Source organism: Meles meles, chromosome 17 (assembly GCF_922984935.1).
Source record: "Meles meles chromosome 17, mMelMel3.1 paternal haplotype, whole genome shotgun sequence".
In the NCBI taxonomy this organism is placed as follows: domain Eukaryota; kingdom Metazoa; phylum Chordata; class Mammalia; order Carnivora; family Mustelidae; genus Meles; species Meles meles.
Window position 1 is genome coordinate 48,659,337 of NC_060082.1, and position 13,796 is coordinate 48,673,132.

A 13,796-nucleotide genomic window follows, 5' to 3' on the forward strand; every position below is an offset into this window, starting at 1 on the left:
CTTTGTGGCCATGGTAAACATAGGGGCCTGCTTCTAGAACAGGGATTGCAAAAGAACGGAAGGTCTTTAACAGCCCAAGGACAAGTTATATTGCAAGCCCAACTCAGAGTTTTGGATCTCTGTGAGTGCGAGTTTTGGATCTCTGTGAGTGCGAGTTTTGGAAATGAAGAAACCATTCTTTGTTTATTCCCAAGGCTGTCTGTCTTCTATCCAGATGCTTTCGGAATCTAGAGAAGGTCCTGGCATGACCTTGAAATATTTAATATAAGCTCTTGGGAGTGTTTGTTATGTTTCTCTTCTGTGGACTAATATCTGAAGTAAATCACAGAGAATGTCTTTTGTTTTTATATGTCTCTTGTTTTTAGCACAAAGAAGAGTTTCTGCCAGGTAAGCTTTGGGGATTTGATGGGATTAAGGCTCCCCTTGAAGAATTTTTTACTTTTCCTATAGAATCTGTTCAAAAACTTATCACTCAAGCACCAATAATAAATGTGCTTAAACACACACACACACACCATTTAGTTCAATTATGGAGAATCCAATTTATCCCCATTCTCTAAGGCATTTACTAGAAGAGAGAGAGAGTCCTTGGGCATTATTCTGTGTAATTAGATTTTTGCACCTTTGTATTGTGAATTGGGATTTCTGAATTCCCCACCCTAAGGTGCGAAGTGATGATGCTCGGAAGCCTGAGACTGAAGCTGATGTTATAATTCATCAGGACTTTTAAACTTTTTATAATTTGAGAAACTCAGGGAAAGTAAACAATAGTGGATATTATACTCTATTTTTAAAATATTAAATATTTTATTTTTTAGAGCTACTTCTCTTGTTCCCCCAAATTAATCTTCACCAGAAACCTCAACAGTTCTTAAGAAAATGTGTCAAAGGCTTAGTTAATCCTCTTCTCAGATGTGGATGTGCCTGTTTTTGGGAAATAGTCACTTTGTTAAAATAAATCCATTTTTTAAAAAAATTTGTATTTGGGGTGCCTGGGTGGCTCAATTAGTCAAGCATCTACCTTCTGCTCAGTTCACGATCCAGAAGCCCTGGGGATCCAGCCCTGTGTTGGGCTCTAGGCTCAGCAGGGTGTCTGCTTCTCCTTCTCCCTCTGCCTCACAATCCCACTTGTTCTGTCTCTCTCTCACGAATAAATAAATGAAACCTTAAAAAAAATTTTATTGGTATTTTTCTTCTTCACAGTACCAATAAAAATGCAACTTTTGGAAATAGTGATTTGGGGAGGTAATATCAAGGAAAAAACCAACAATGAAATGTTAAATAAATGAAACTGGATACAAAATATAATATTCTCGAGTATTAAAAAATATAAAAAAGATTAGATGGAAATATAGCAAAATATGTTTGGATTTTTTATATCTTTCTGTACTTATGAGTTGTTTTTCCTGTAAGTATTTGAAGCAGGGAGGAATCTATGTATTTCAGAGAAGACTTTAGAATGTATTATATTGACACTGCAAATGATGGGAAAGCTAGAAATAATCTACTATAGATTGTATCTTTCAAGAAAGAAAACTAATAATACAGACGAGATTGGAGTTGAATTACTACAGAACTGGAAGGTTAACAAAGAAACTTCTAGGACAAAAAAATATACAAATCCTTTAGATTGTTCAGACTTCATGTAAGTTTTACTTCATGTAAGACTTCATATACTTTCCATGATTACACACTGGTCAAGCAAAACAAATAAATAAACTAAGGAAGGTTTTTGTTTGTAGATAATCCCCACATATAATTACATGGACAAGTTCATATAAAAGCTTAAAAAGAACTAATCAGTAGGTCTGGTTTAAAAAAAAAAGTGAGTCAAGCTTTGAGAGTGTATATTTTTTAATAATAAGTAGTTGAGGGGCGTCTGGGTGACTCAGTTAAGTGTCTGACTCTTGGTTTTGGCTCAGGTCATAATTTCATGGGTTGTGAGGTTGTGAGATCAAGCCCAGTAGTCAGGCTCTGCACTCAGCAGGGAGTCTGCTTGAAAATTCTCTCCCTCTGCCCCTCCCCCACTCACTCACACACTCTTTCTTTCTAAAAAAAATTAAAAAATAAGTAAGTCTCAAAAAAAAAATTCGAGCTGAGAACTGTGCTTTTCTCCTTTCTGGGGACATCGGTATGTGTTTCAAGATTATGATGCATTGTACTTTGCTTTACTCTTAAATATTTACTCAGCGATTCTTTCATTAATTCAACAAATATTTGCTGGGTACATAAATACAGTATACCCTTGGAGGAGAGATAAAGTATATTTAAACAGCTGTAGCAAAGTGGAGCACAGTTTTGGAAGAACACAAAAGAAGGTGAGATTGTTTCCACTGGGGAGAACCAACTTCTTTTTGGGTTGGAGTCACCATCTGAGCTTGAAGGTTCTGAAAGTGGCTGGCAGGGCATTTAAGGGGAGAAACAAGGGGTGAAGGCATGAGCATCTATAGGCGACAAGGAAAATTAGTTTGAGTAGGAAAAGTAGGAAATCAGAACAACTGGGGCGAGACCACAGGGTCTTTGGCCCTGGGCTAAGTGGTTACTACTCTGGACAACAGCGAACTGTTGAAGGGTTTTATGAAGGTCTTGTAGCATGATCTTGTAGCAACCTGTCAAATGAAACTTGTCAGGTCAGGACCCAGAGAAGTGTACCTCCGTGGCCATGAGGTTTTCAAAAGAGTTCCTTGGGAGCATTAAGGGCAAGACTTGGCTCTGAAGGACAATTTCCCACTCTAACATCTGGGCCTTAGTAACTTGTGCCCCTTTCTCGTGAGTGGGGCCATGGTGGCCATCTTGGGCTCAGCCTTTCATGTTCTGCTCCATCACCCTGGACTTTGGGCAATCCCCAGAACTTGCCTCTGCCATCCTGACCAAGCTTTGGCTTATTTCCCATGCTCCCCCAGGATCTGTGTATTGGTACTGACATTCCCTACCTCCAGCTCTGGTTTTGACTTTCTTTGTTCCTCTTTTAGAACTGAGAGCTAGTACTTTTTGTTATTTGTTTATGTTCCATTTCCCCCAGCCCCCCACTATGATGCTGAGGGCAGATTAAGAGATCTCTACAGTGTGGAAGGTGTGCTGGGGCCAAGGGGATGGGATAAGAAATATTGTGGGAATAGAAGGGATGAGATCGATGATTGTTGATGACTGAATATGAGCACGAAGGAGAAGGAATCCAAGGACAGTGCTGAGTTTTTGAGGCTGTACAAATTTGAACGGCTTTAAAGGGGCCGGAAGATGCTTTTTTGACTTTTACAAAATCAAATGAACCTAAGTGTCATAGACAGAGCTGTTGAAGAATCTTCTTTCAGCTTTGGTACTGATTAACCCGAAGGGTGTCACGAGCAGCTTGGTTGACTTAGTTGTACCAAGGCATTGCCCTGCACAGGCTGCAGTTATTGGGTAGGATTGGAGGAAATATGCCTTGTGCCAAAAATGCTGCTGTAGGGAAGCATGGAGGAAGCCCTCCATTGGTTCTCATCTTTCCATTATTGATTAGCTTCTTTTTGGTGAAAAACGGTACTGTGTTTTACAATTTAGGAAGAAGAATGTGAGACTAAATCACATTAGTATTAGCGGGAAAGGATGAAGGCAGTTCGATACTCGGGAATCTTCAAGACTGTGGAAAACAAGCTGGTTTTGGCCGAGGCTATTTTATGTGGTGTCTGTGGACTGATCCACTTACTGGGATGTTTCATAGTGGAATGTTAAATAATAGTAATTATTATTAGTAATAGTAATAATAGTCAAAATATTATTAGTGTTAGTATTATTACTTTATTGTACTTTACTGTAATATTACAAAATATTATTAGTATTATTAGTAATAGTAATAGTAACAATAGTCAAAATTCATTGAGCAACTGGTGTCAGGCACTAATTGAGACACTTTTTTTTTTTTCACCTACAGAATATCTCACTTAATCCTCACAAAACCTGTGAAATGGGCAATTTACCCATTTCACAGGTGAGAGAATTGAGGCTTGGGGAGAGAGACGCTCCATGTAACACAGTAACTAACTCATGCTTTTCACTCTGGTTCATTAATACCAATGTTTTACTTGGTTGGTTTTCATTCAGGGATGCACTGAGAGTCCCTTCTGTGCTGAGAAGTATTCCTGAAAGAGCTGTGAAAATGTAGGTTATGTTTGTTTCTAACCTGCAGCGAGTGGGAGGGCTGTTCTGTGTGCAGATGGGCAGATGGCCCCAGCTGAAGAGTGACACAAGACAACCTGCTTGTGTCTTCGCCCTGATTCCTTAGTTCAGCATAAGGACCTTCCGCTGGTGGTTGGCTTGGGAGCTCCTCACCTTCATCATCAATGATTTAATTACTAATTATCATGATCATTGAGCACTTTCTCAATGTGCCAGCTACCGTACTGAGCAGTTTACTGCATTATTTTGTGAATAACGACAGTGACACTATGAGAATGCTCCTCTTGTCTTCATTTTATATGAGGGGAATTAACATGCACAAGGTCCCACTGCTGGTCAGCAGCAGAGATGGCACTCAGACCCATGTCTGTCCAGCTCCAGAGTCCATCTTCCTAACCACAGTGTACTTTGCCCCAGGACCAGACTTTTCTCTAAATGTCAAGATCTTCTTCGGTGTTCCTATATTTGGGTTTAGATAGGCTTAATCTAAAATCTAGATACATTTTGAGAATCCCTTTGGGTTCTTATGAACTTATGCTATAGTGAGCTGTTTCATTCACATTTTGAGCCAGTCATTAGGTTAATGACCAAAGGAAGCTGTAATCTCTCTCTCTCTCTCTTTTTTTTTTTTTTATAAATGCTGCTTGGCGGAGGGGTGTAGGTGCTCAAATCACAGAAGCATTTTTCTCATACAGTGGGAGGGAGTGGTGGCATCGTAACACCTCAGTAGAAACAGGGCATCCTTGACTAAGGCTTTGTGATGTGGCAGGAAATCCAGTTTCAAAGCTTTGTAGAGCTTATCATAAAATGGCATCCACCTTCTTTCATTTAAATCCAACTGCTTGCAAGAATGCAAAAATTAGTATCATAAATTAGCAGGCTGCTCTTCTGTTAGACGAAATAGTGGTCACTTGGTCCCAAAGGGCACATTTTGTTAATTGTTTATGTGTTTCGCTGAGGTGAGACTCATTCTTATTGTGGGAATTCTTAAAGATATCCTACTCCTATGTAAGAAAATTACAGACAAGGAAAGAGAATTTTATTTCTTATGCACTATATAAAAGCTAATAAAATATTAACCAATTAGATAATTATAAAGCCTGAGTATATTAAAGTGTTATGCAAATACTGATTAATAGTCATACCATGGACTCACAGAGCAAGCAAAAGCATGCCTGATTCAAATTATAGGAGCTTTTATTTGCATTTCTACAGAACCTATTATTAATGGGTCTCAAAGCACCTTTCAAGTCATAGTTATTAAAGCCCATAAATATAACCCAAAAATGTCATTTTATGGAGGAAATAAGCAAGAATTCCCCTTTACTTCATACATAGTATGAGATCTAAATGCCTGAGCTAAAGTAGGATTCTCCATATGAAAAGATTACTCATATACTATGGGTGTTTGGACCTATGATTCCATAGGTATAGAAATTGGCAGCTATGAATTCAAGGTTCTCATACTGAATATCTCAATCTATGGAGTTAGAATTCTTCACTTATTTTTGAAATTCTACATGTATAATAGCTCTAAACAAATCTTCCTGGTATGGTATATTTTAATATTTCTCTGTGACTATATCAAATTTGAAAACAAAAATTATGCCAAGTTCACATGAAGTTTTAAAAAATATTTTGGAATGTCATATCAGGTTTATTTTTTTCTCAAGATAATATCTTAATCCAAGGACTAACGGCTTGTAAACACCGTCAGTGGGGCCCGTGTTTATTTCTCGACTTTGTAGCAAGTCCTTCAAAGGTTGTGAGGATTTCTAATCTGTCTCAGAATATTCCTTTGCCCTTCCTCCCCAATTTCTTTTTCCCCTTTCCCTCTTTTGCAATTTTCCTACTCTCTACAGCGAAGCCCAGGTTGGAAAAGCTCAAGAATATTCCTAGTGCCTGACTCTCCCTCTTCTTCTGTCTCATGTCCTCCAACAACCCCCTTTCCCTCTGTGATTGACCCGAAGCTTTTTTCTTCTGGTGTGGAGAGATTATGCTGCTCTCTCTTCTTGAAAAGCAGCTCTACTCATGGTTATACTTCAATATCACAGAGTTTCCAAGTAAAGTATGGAATAGTGAGCACCTGCCTTTATAGTTAGGGACAGTGGAGCCCAGAGAGAACAAGGGACTCGACAGAGGTCATCCAGCTGGTTTCTGTCTCCCTGGAACTGGGACCACAGCTCAGGTCTCTACACTGTTAAACCAAAGCTTTTCCCTCTACTTCATAGTAATTATATAAGGCTTTGAGTCACATAAAAAATTTACCCAGAAACATAGGGCCAGAGCTAAAAGAAAGAGTTTGTTGATTTTATCCAGGGCTGTGGGTCAGCAAGATGAATTAAAGCCTCAGGGACTGAAGAAAAACAGAATGATGTGTGTGTGGAGTTGGAATGGTGGACCCTGGGATGACTGTGTAGGAGTTGGATGACTGGACGTGGGGGGCGGGGGGATGAAAAGCAAGTTGAGGTGGAGAATCGGGTGAGGTAGAGTGGTAGCTGTAGAAAGATGTAGAAGGATGGCTAAGTTTATGGCCTTGGCAAGGCATTGTTGCTGATGTAAGATGGAGACAGTTTCTATCGGTTGCTGGATGGATGGTCCTTAGGGAAAGCAGAGTCTCTCAGGATGACGTCAGGGAGAGGCAGAGATAAAGGCACGTATGGCATGTTACAAAGTTCTCAGAGAATGCGAACTCATAACAAATCCCTGGGAAACTGTGTCTTAGAGGGGCAGATATGTGCCTCTTCTGTAAGAGAAGCTGTATTTCTAATTTCTCATTTTCATATTTTTCTAGGGAAAACTGAGGCTACTATCAAAAACTTCAGTCCCTACTATAGTCGCCAGTACTCTGTGGCTTTCTGCAATCATGTACGCAGTGAAGTAGAACAGCAAAGAGATTTAACATCACAGTTTTTGAAGACCAAGGTAACGCATGGACGTTTGGTTGACAATTTCTCCCACTGAACAATGCTTTATAACTCATAACGTTTCTGAAATAAGCAGTAATTTAAATGGTAGTTTAAAAAAAATCTCTTCTCAAATCATTTCACGGTCAAAAAACTGACAAAAAAACAAACAACTCTGTCTGCCTAGAAGTTAGAGTGTATGGTTTCTTGTTGGTGGTGTAATCCATATTAGAAAATTAGTGTGATCCAATTTTATTGTTTTCCCCACACTGATACTTTAATATCAGGAAATCTGACTTGCTGTAGTGAAGTTCAGTTTAAAAAAAAATTCATAATTTTAGTGCCTTATATTATGGGCATTTTTGTTTTGGTCATTGATCAAATATGATTTTTTTTTCAAATCTCCTGATTTATTCTTTCTCATTTGCTCCATAATTACCCACAACCTCGACACATATTCATTGACACCTACTATGTGTCAGGCCCTATTCCAAGAATTGGGGATCAAGACAAATTCTCTGCTTTCCTGTATATATTCAAAAATAGAAGACAGACAGTAAACAAAGAAACAAATATCAGATGGTATCAGGTCATAATAAATGCTCATAGAAAAATGAAGCAGGAGTCTTATTTTAGAGAAAATGATCAGAGAAGCCCTCTATGAAGATGAAATTTGAGCAGGAACTGGAGTGAAATAAGAGTAGGCTGTGCGAGTATCTGCAGGATATGGAACAGTAAGTGCAAAGGCCCTGTAGCAGTCATAAGCACATCAAGAAGACTGTGTCCTGTGAACAGCATGAGTAAGGGAGAAAGGGTGATAAATCATTACGGAGTGAAAGGGAAGGACCAGACCATGGAGGAGAGGTAGATCATGATAAGGGTCTTTATTTGTAAATGTGAAGAGAAGTTATTGGAGGATATCAAATACAGAGTAACTTGCAATTTTCAGCGATCTCTCTGGGCTCTCTATAGTGAATAGACCATGATGAGGGATAAGAGGGGAGCTTGTAGACTGGTGAGGAGGACACTGTAGCAACGCAAGAAAAGATCGGTGAAGACAAGTTGGATTAGGACGGTGATGGTAGCAGTCGTGAGGAAAGGCCCAAGTCAAAATGGACTTGAGATAGAGCTGGTGGAACTTGCTGATGGATTGGACAGGACATTATAGAAGAAGAGAGAAAATCAGGGATGACGTCTTGGTTTTTAGCCTGAGCAAGTAAGTACAAGGAGTTGCCTTTTACTCGAAGGAAGAGTCAGAGGTGGGTGGGAATCAATGAGTTCCCTTTTGGCCGTGTAAGTTTGAGATGTATATTTGACAAACACCTGTGGAAATATTGAATAGATAATTAGCCGACACTTGGAGACCAAGAAAAGGAGAAGGATCCAGGAAGATGGATTGGTAGGAAATAGCCTTGCCGGAGGAGAAAAATCAGGAAAGAGGAATGTGCCAAAAGGCAAATAAAGAATTCAGTGACCGGTGAAAGACAGGAAGCCCATTCCTGTATTTTGAGATAATACAGGGATTTTTACTATGAGAAAGGATGGGAGTTATTCTTTACACGGTTAGCCCAAAGGGAGACCTAACTAAGAAGCTGGCAGAGACTTCCCTATAGCAAATATGTCACCAAGGTTAACGAGGAATCATTAAAGTTTTACTTAAGGAGAAAGGTGGAACTGGAGTTTGCTGGCTAGCCTGCTCATTCTTCAACCAGAGGGCAAACATGGTCTCCTTGAAGAGCATGTAGATAGATGGGGCAAGTATTTATAGACTGTGTCCCCAGGGCTTTTGGATCTGAAAAGACCTCTGACCCTCGAGGCTATACCTGAAGGTATGGTGGATAAGGGAGCAGCCTATTAATTCTCCTGTTTTCAGGCCTATTCAAGGTGTTGGGGGTATACAGCCACAACTGACTCTTAACTACCTCTTTCAGAGTTTCTTGTTAAGTCACATGTATACAAGGGCACAACCTTATTACTACAGACAGTCCCTTCTACCGTCTGCTTCTCTTCTTGCAGCACAATGGAGGGAAATGGAAGTCACAAACATATCAGTAAGACAAATATTTGCGACTGGTCAGAGGGAGCAGGGAGCAGAAGTATGGAGGGAGGTGGGGGGAAGCAACAATGTCCCCAGGATCTCAGCACGAGATAGTTTCCTAGAACGTTCCTTGAACTCCCGAACTCCCATGGATAGAGTTGGTGACAGCATGTTGTGTTATCTTTTGTTGTTATGATTAATGGTATTTACCTTCTTTAAAGCCGCCATTGGAGCCTGGAACTGTTCTGTATGAAGCAGAGCTATCCCAGTTTGCTGAAGACATAAAGAAATGGAAGGAGCGGTACATTGTGGTTAAAAATGATTTTGCTGTGGAGAGCTATGAGAACAAAGAGGTGAGATGTTTCCTTGTTTGCGCTGGTCCTTACAACATTCTTCAACATTGGCTGGGTTGATGGACATGCCTTCTCCTTCGAGACCGATTCCTTCAATAAGCACTCACTCATGCAGCTACTTACTTTCGTTAACATGTTTACTGAATGCCTGTTATATGCCAAGTGTTCGAGAAGGTTCTGAGCCTCTAACAGCAGGTGAAACAGATGCTTGTAGTCCAGTTGGGCAAGGCAGACTTGGAACGAGTAATTGCAAGTGAGTGTGAAAATAGATTACACTAAGTGACCAGTGCAGGAGCCTTTCCTAGGATCATTCAGCTTCAAGGTCTTTTGTCACTCTCTGATATGTCTCCCTCTCTGCTCAGTGTCTCCATGTCTTCCTACTGGTAAGCCTCCTATGTGACAAGCAGCTGAGGAGTTAATAAGACTATGACTGCATTTGCATGGGTTCCCAGAAAGTCGGGCATTTTAAGACTTTATTCCACTTAACGGATTTTTTTTTTCATTTAACTTTTTCCTGGTTATCATATGATTTTTCTGTAAAATCATTAGATGACTATCAAATATAAGATGTCTGCAAGCTATGGAGAAAATGAGGTCATGTATAACGTGCCTAGTGCCTGGGAGGACTTCTGTTTTTGTTGGTTCCCGTTTCTCTCTCCACGTGGGGAGGTCATTTGGTTCTAGAGGAGAGGACACTGGGCAGTGAATTGGGAACATGAAAGTTTAGGTTGGGCCTCAGTTACGTCAGAGAGTCAGGCTGAATGATCCCACCGGTTCCTTCCAGATCTTGCACTGTGCCCATTTTTGGTCTACATAGATCCTCGAGCTCCCTTTGGAGTGAATAGTTACTGTTTATCAGTTAAAGGTGGTACCAGGTTTAAAACTCTGCTTTCTTGACTCCAAGTTTGAGAGAAGTCAGGGTGACCTCCATGGATATTTTTTTTCTTTTTTTTTAAAGATTTTATTTATTTATTTGACAGACAGTGATCACAAGTAGACAGAGAGGCAGGCAGAGAGAGAGGAGGAAGCAGGCTCCCTGCTGAGCAGAGAGCCAGATGCAGGTCTCAATCCCAGGACTCTGGGATCATGTCCTGAGCTGAAGGCAGAGGCTTTAACCCACTGAGCCACCCAGGCGCCCCCGTGGATACTTTCAATAATACCTCAGATGCCAAAGCCTTAGGAAGAAACTTAAGACTGACAAGTCAGTGTATTTCCTTTCAATTTCTGATGGGAAATAGAAGGAAAATACAGTTTGAACTTATTCCACAGGCTACTAGGCAATGTTCAAGTGTTCTCCTGTTAGTCTTATTCTTTTCAACATTCATTAAGTGAATATCTTCTCTGCTTCTCTCTATTAGGACTTTATTCAGCACTTGATTTGCTCTCAGAAGCAAATGATCAATGCACTACAGACAATAATGATAATAATAAATCACCTCAGGGGTGTTTGGGTGGCTCAGTCAGTTAAGTGTCTGACTTCTGCTCAGATCACGATCCCCGGGTCCTGGGATCAAGTCGCGCGTTGGGCTCCCTCTCCTACGTGTTCTCCCTCTCTCTCTCAAATGAGTAAATAAAATCTTTTTTTTTTTTTTTAATATTTTATTTATTTATTTGAGAGACAGAGATCACAAGCAGGAAGAGAGGCAGGCAGAGAGAGAGGAGGAAGCAGGCTCCCTGAGGAGCAGAGAGCCCAATGCGGGACTTGATCCCAGGACGCTGGGATCATGACCTGAGCTGAAGGCAGAGGCTTTAACCCACTGAGCCACCTAGGCGCTCCATGAATAAATAAAATCTTAAAAAAAATAAACGAGCTTTGCGCAGTGGCAGTATCGTAGCCAATGAGGTTTATCCGAGGCGCGATTATTGCTAATTGAAAAAAAATAAAAGAAATCACCTCATATTTTTTATGGCACATTACAGTGTTCTTTCCGGGAAGCTTGAGAAGAGGCAGTAGAATATAATGGTTAATATAATGTGCTTTGAATCACACCTTTGCCAGTTACTGGATAGGTGTCCTTGCGTAAGTTATAAATCTCCCTGTGCCTCCGTTTTTCCATCTGTAAAATGGTGACCATGTTGTTGTAAGGATTAAATAAATGAACATATTGAAGCACTTAGCATATGGTCAACCACTGGCAGAGCCAAGTGTGGGGCCGTTATGGTATGATTGCTACTAACTCATTGAGAGGAAACACTCATGGAGCTTGCTCTTGGACTTGTTAAGGTTTTTAGTACATTTGGGACTACCTGAACTTTTTTTTTTTTTTAATTAATTTATTTATTTTTTCAGCGTAACAGTATTCATTGTTTTTGCACAACACCCAGTGCTCCATGCAATACGTGCCCTCCCTTTACCCACCACCTGGTTCCCCCAACCTCCCACCCCCGCCCCTTCAAAACCCTCAGGTTGTGACTACCTGAACTTTTAATTTTGAATCAGATTTTGGGACTTTTCCTTCTCTTCATTTTTTTCTAGCTTGCTCCTTCAACTTGCAATTTTTTTAAAAAAAGATTTATTTATTTATTTGACAGAGAGAAAGAGAGAGAGAGAGCACAAGCAGGAAGAGAGGCAGGTAGAGGCAGAGAGAGAAGCAGGCTCCCCACTGAGCAAGGAGCCTGACGCGGGGCTCGATTCCAGGACCCTGAGATCATGACCTGAGCCAAAGGCAGCGGCTTAACCCACTGAGCCACCCAGACACCCCTTCAACTTGCAATTTATGGACTATCTTGCTTTCTTTGCTTGCTCATCATTTTTAAGTAAACGTGTTCAGGGGCGCCTGGATGGCTCAGTCGTTAAGCATCTGCCTTCGGCTAGACTCATGATCCCAGCGTCCTGGGATCAAGCCCCAGTTTGGGCTCCCTACTCAGTGCGGAGACTGCTGCTCCCTCTCCCACTTCCTCTGCTTATGTTCCCTCTCTTGCTGGGACAAGAGAGAGTTGTGAAGGGCTATAGACATTTTAGGTTCTTTTTTTTTTTTTTTTTTAAGATTTTATTTATTTATTTGACAGACAGAGATCACAGGTAGGCAGAGAGACAGGCAGAGAGAGAGGAAGGGAAACAGGCTCCCTACTGAGCAGAGAGCCCAATACGGGGCTTGATCCCAGGACCCTGGGATCAGGACCTGAGCTGAGGGCAGAGGCTTTAACCCACTGAGCCACCCAAGTTCCCCTAAAACTTGGAAATTTTAAAAAATGCTCATGCAGTTTGCCATAATTCCCCGAAGTTTTAATAATATCCTGTTTTTTTTAATTTATAGAAAGGTATATTTTTTAATTATACCAAAGAATTACATATTAAGTACCCATAAATTGCCTATTATTTCATTGAGAGTCCAGTTTGGGCAGGTAATTAAGCAGGAAAAAAATGAAACGTTCTCACTCAGGATTCATGCCCTGTACACTTTATGGACAGACCCGGATGTGAACCCAAGATTTTCATCAGCTCACTACCGGGCAATTGACATGTTCTTTGAGCTTGAGTTTTCTCATTTATAAAATGGAGGAAGAAACTAATTCTTTTAATTTTTTATTTTTTTATAAACATATAATATATTATTAGCCCCAGGGGTACAGGTGTGTGAATCCCCAGGTTTACAGACTTTACAGCACTCACCATAGCACGTACCATCCCCAATGTCCATAACCCCACCACTCTCTCCCTACACCCCTACCCCCCCGCCTCCGGCAACCCGCAGTTTGTTTTGTGACATTAAGAGTCTCTTATGGTTTGTCTCCCTCCTGATCCCCTCTTGTTTCATTTATTCTTTTCCTGCCTCCCAAACCCCTCATGTTGCATCTCCACTTCCTCATATCACAGAGATTATAGGATAATTGTCTTTCTCCGATTGACTTATTTCGCTAAGCATAATACCCTCTAGTTCCATCCACGTTGTCACAAATGGCAGGATTTCATTTCTTTTGATGGCTGCATAGTATTCCATTGCATATTTATATCACTTCTTTATCCATTCATCTGTTGATGGACATCTAGGTTCTTTCCTTAGTTTGGCTATTGTGGACATTGCTGCTATAAACATTCGGGTTCACGTGCCCCTTCGGATCACTACGTTTGTATCTTTAGGGTAAAAATACCCAGTAGTCCAATTGCTGGGTCATAGGGTAGCTCTATTTTCAACTTCTTGAGGAACCTCCATGCTGTTTTCCAGAGTGGTTGCACCAGCTTGCATTCCCACCAACAGTGTAGGAGGGTTCCCCTTTCTCCGCATCCTCGTCAGCATCTGTCATTTCCTGACTTGTTAACTTTAGCCATTCTGACTGGTGTGAGGTGGTGTCTCATTGTGGTTTTGATTTGTATTTCCCTGATGTCGAGTAATCTGGAGCACT

The 13,796-nt window shown here is 40.7% G+C and overlaps 1 protein-coding gene and 1 pseudogene across 1 annotated transcript in view; both read left to right on the forward strand.

Moving 5' to 3' along the window:
* NIBAN1 (niban apoptosis regulator 1) overlaps positions 1-13,796 on the forward strand; it is a 163,652-nt gene that overhangs the window by 58,460 nt on the left and 91,396 nt on the right. Inside the window, exons 2-3 of the mRNA XM_045983295.1 lie at positions 6,950-7,080; positions 9,321-9,452. Of these exons, the coding sequence (XP_045839251.1) occupies positions 6,950-7,080; positions 9,321-9,452 (263 nt within the window). The remainder of the gene's footprint in view (positions 1-6,949; positions 7,081-9,320; positions 9,453-13,796) is intronic.
* LOC123928574 lies at positions 11,262-11,375 on the forward strand (annotated as a pseudogene).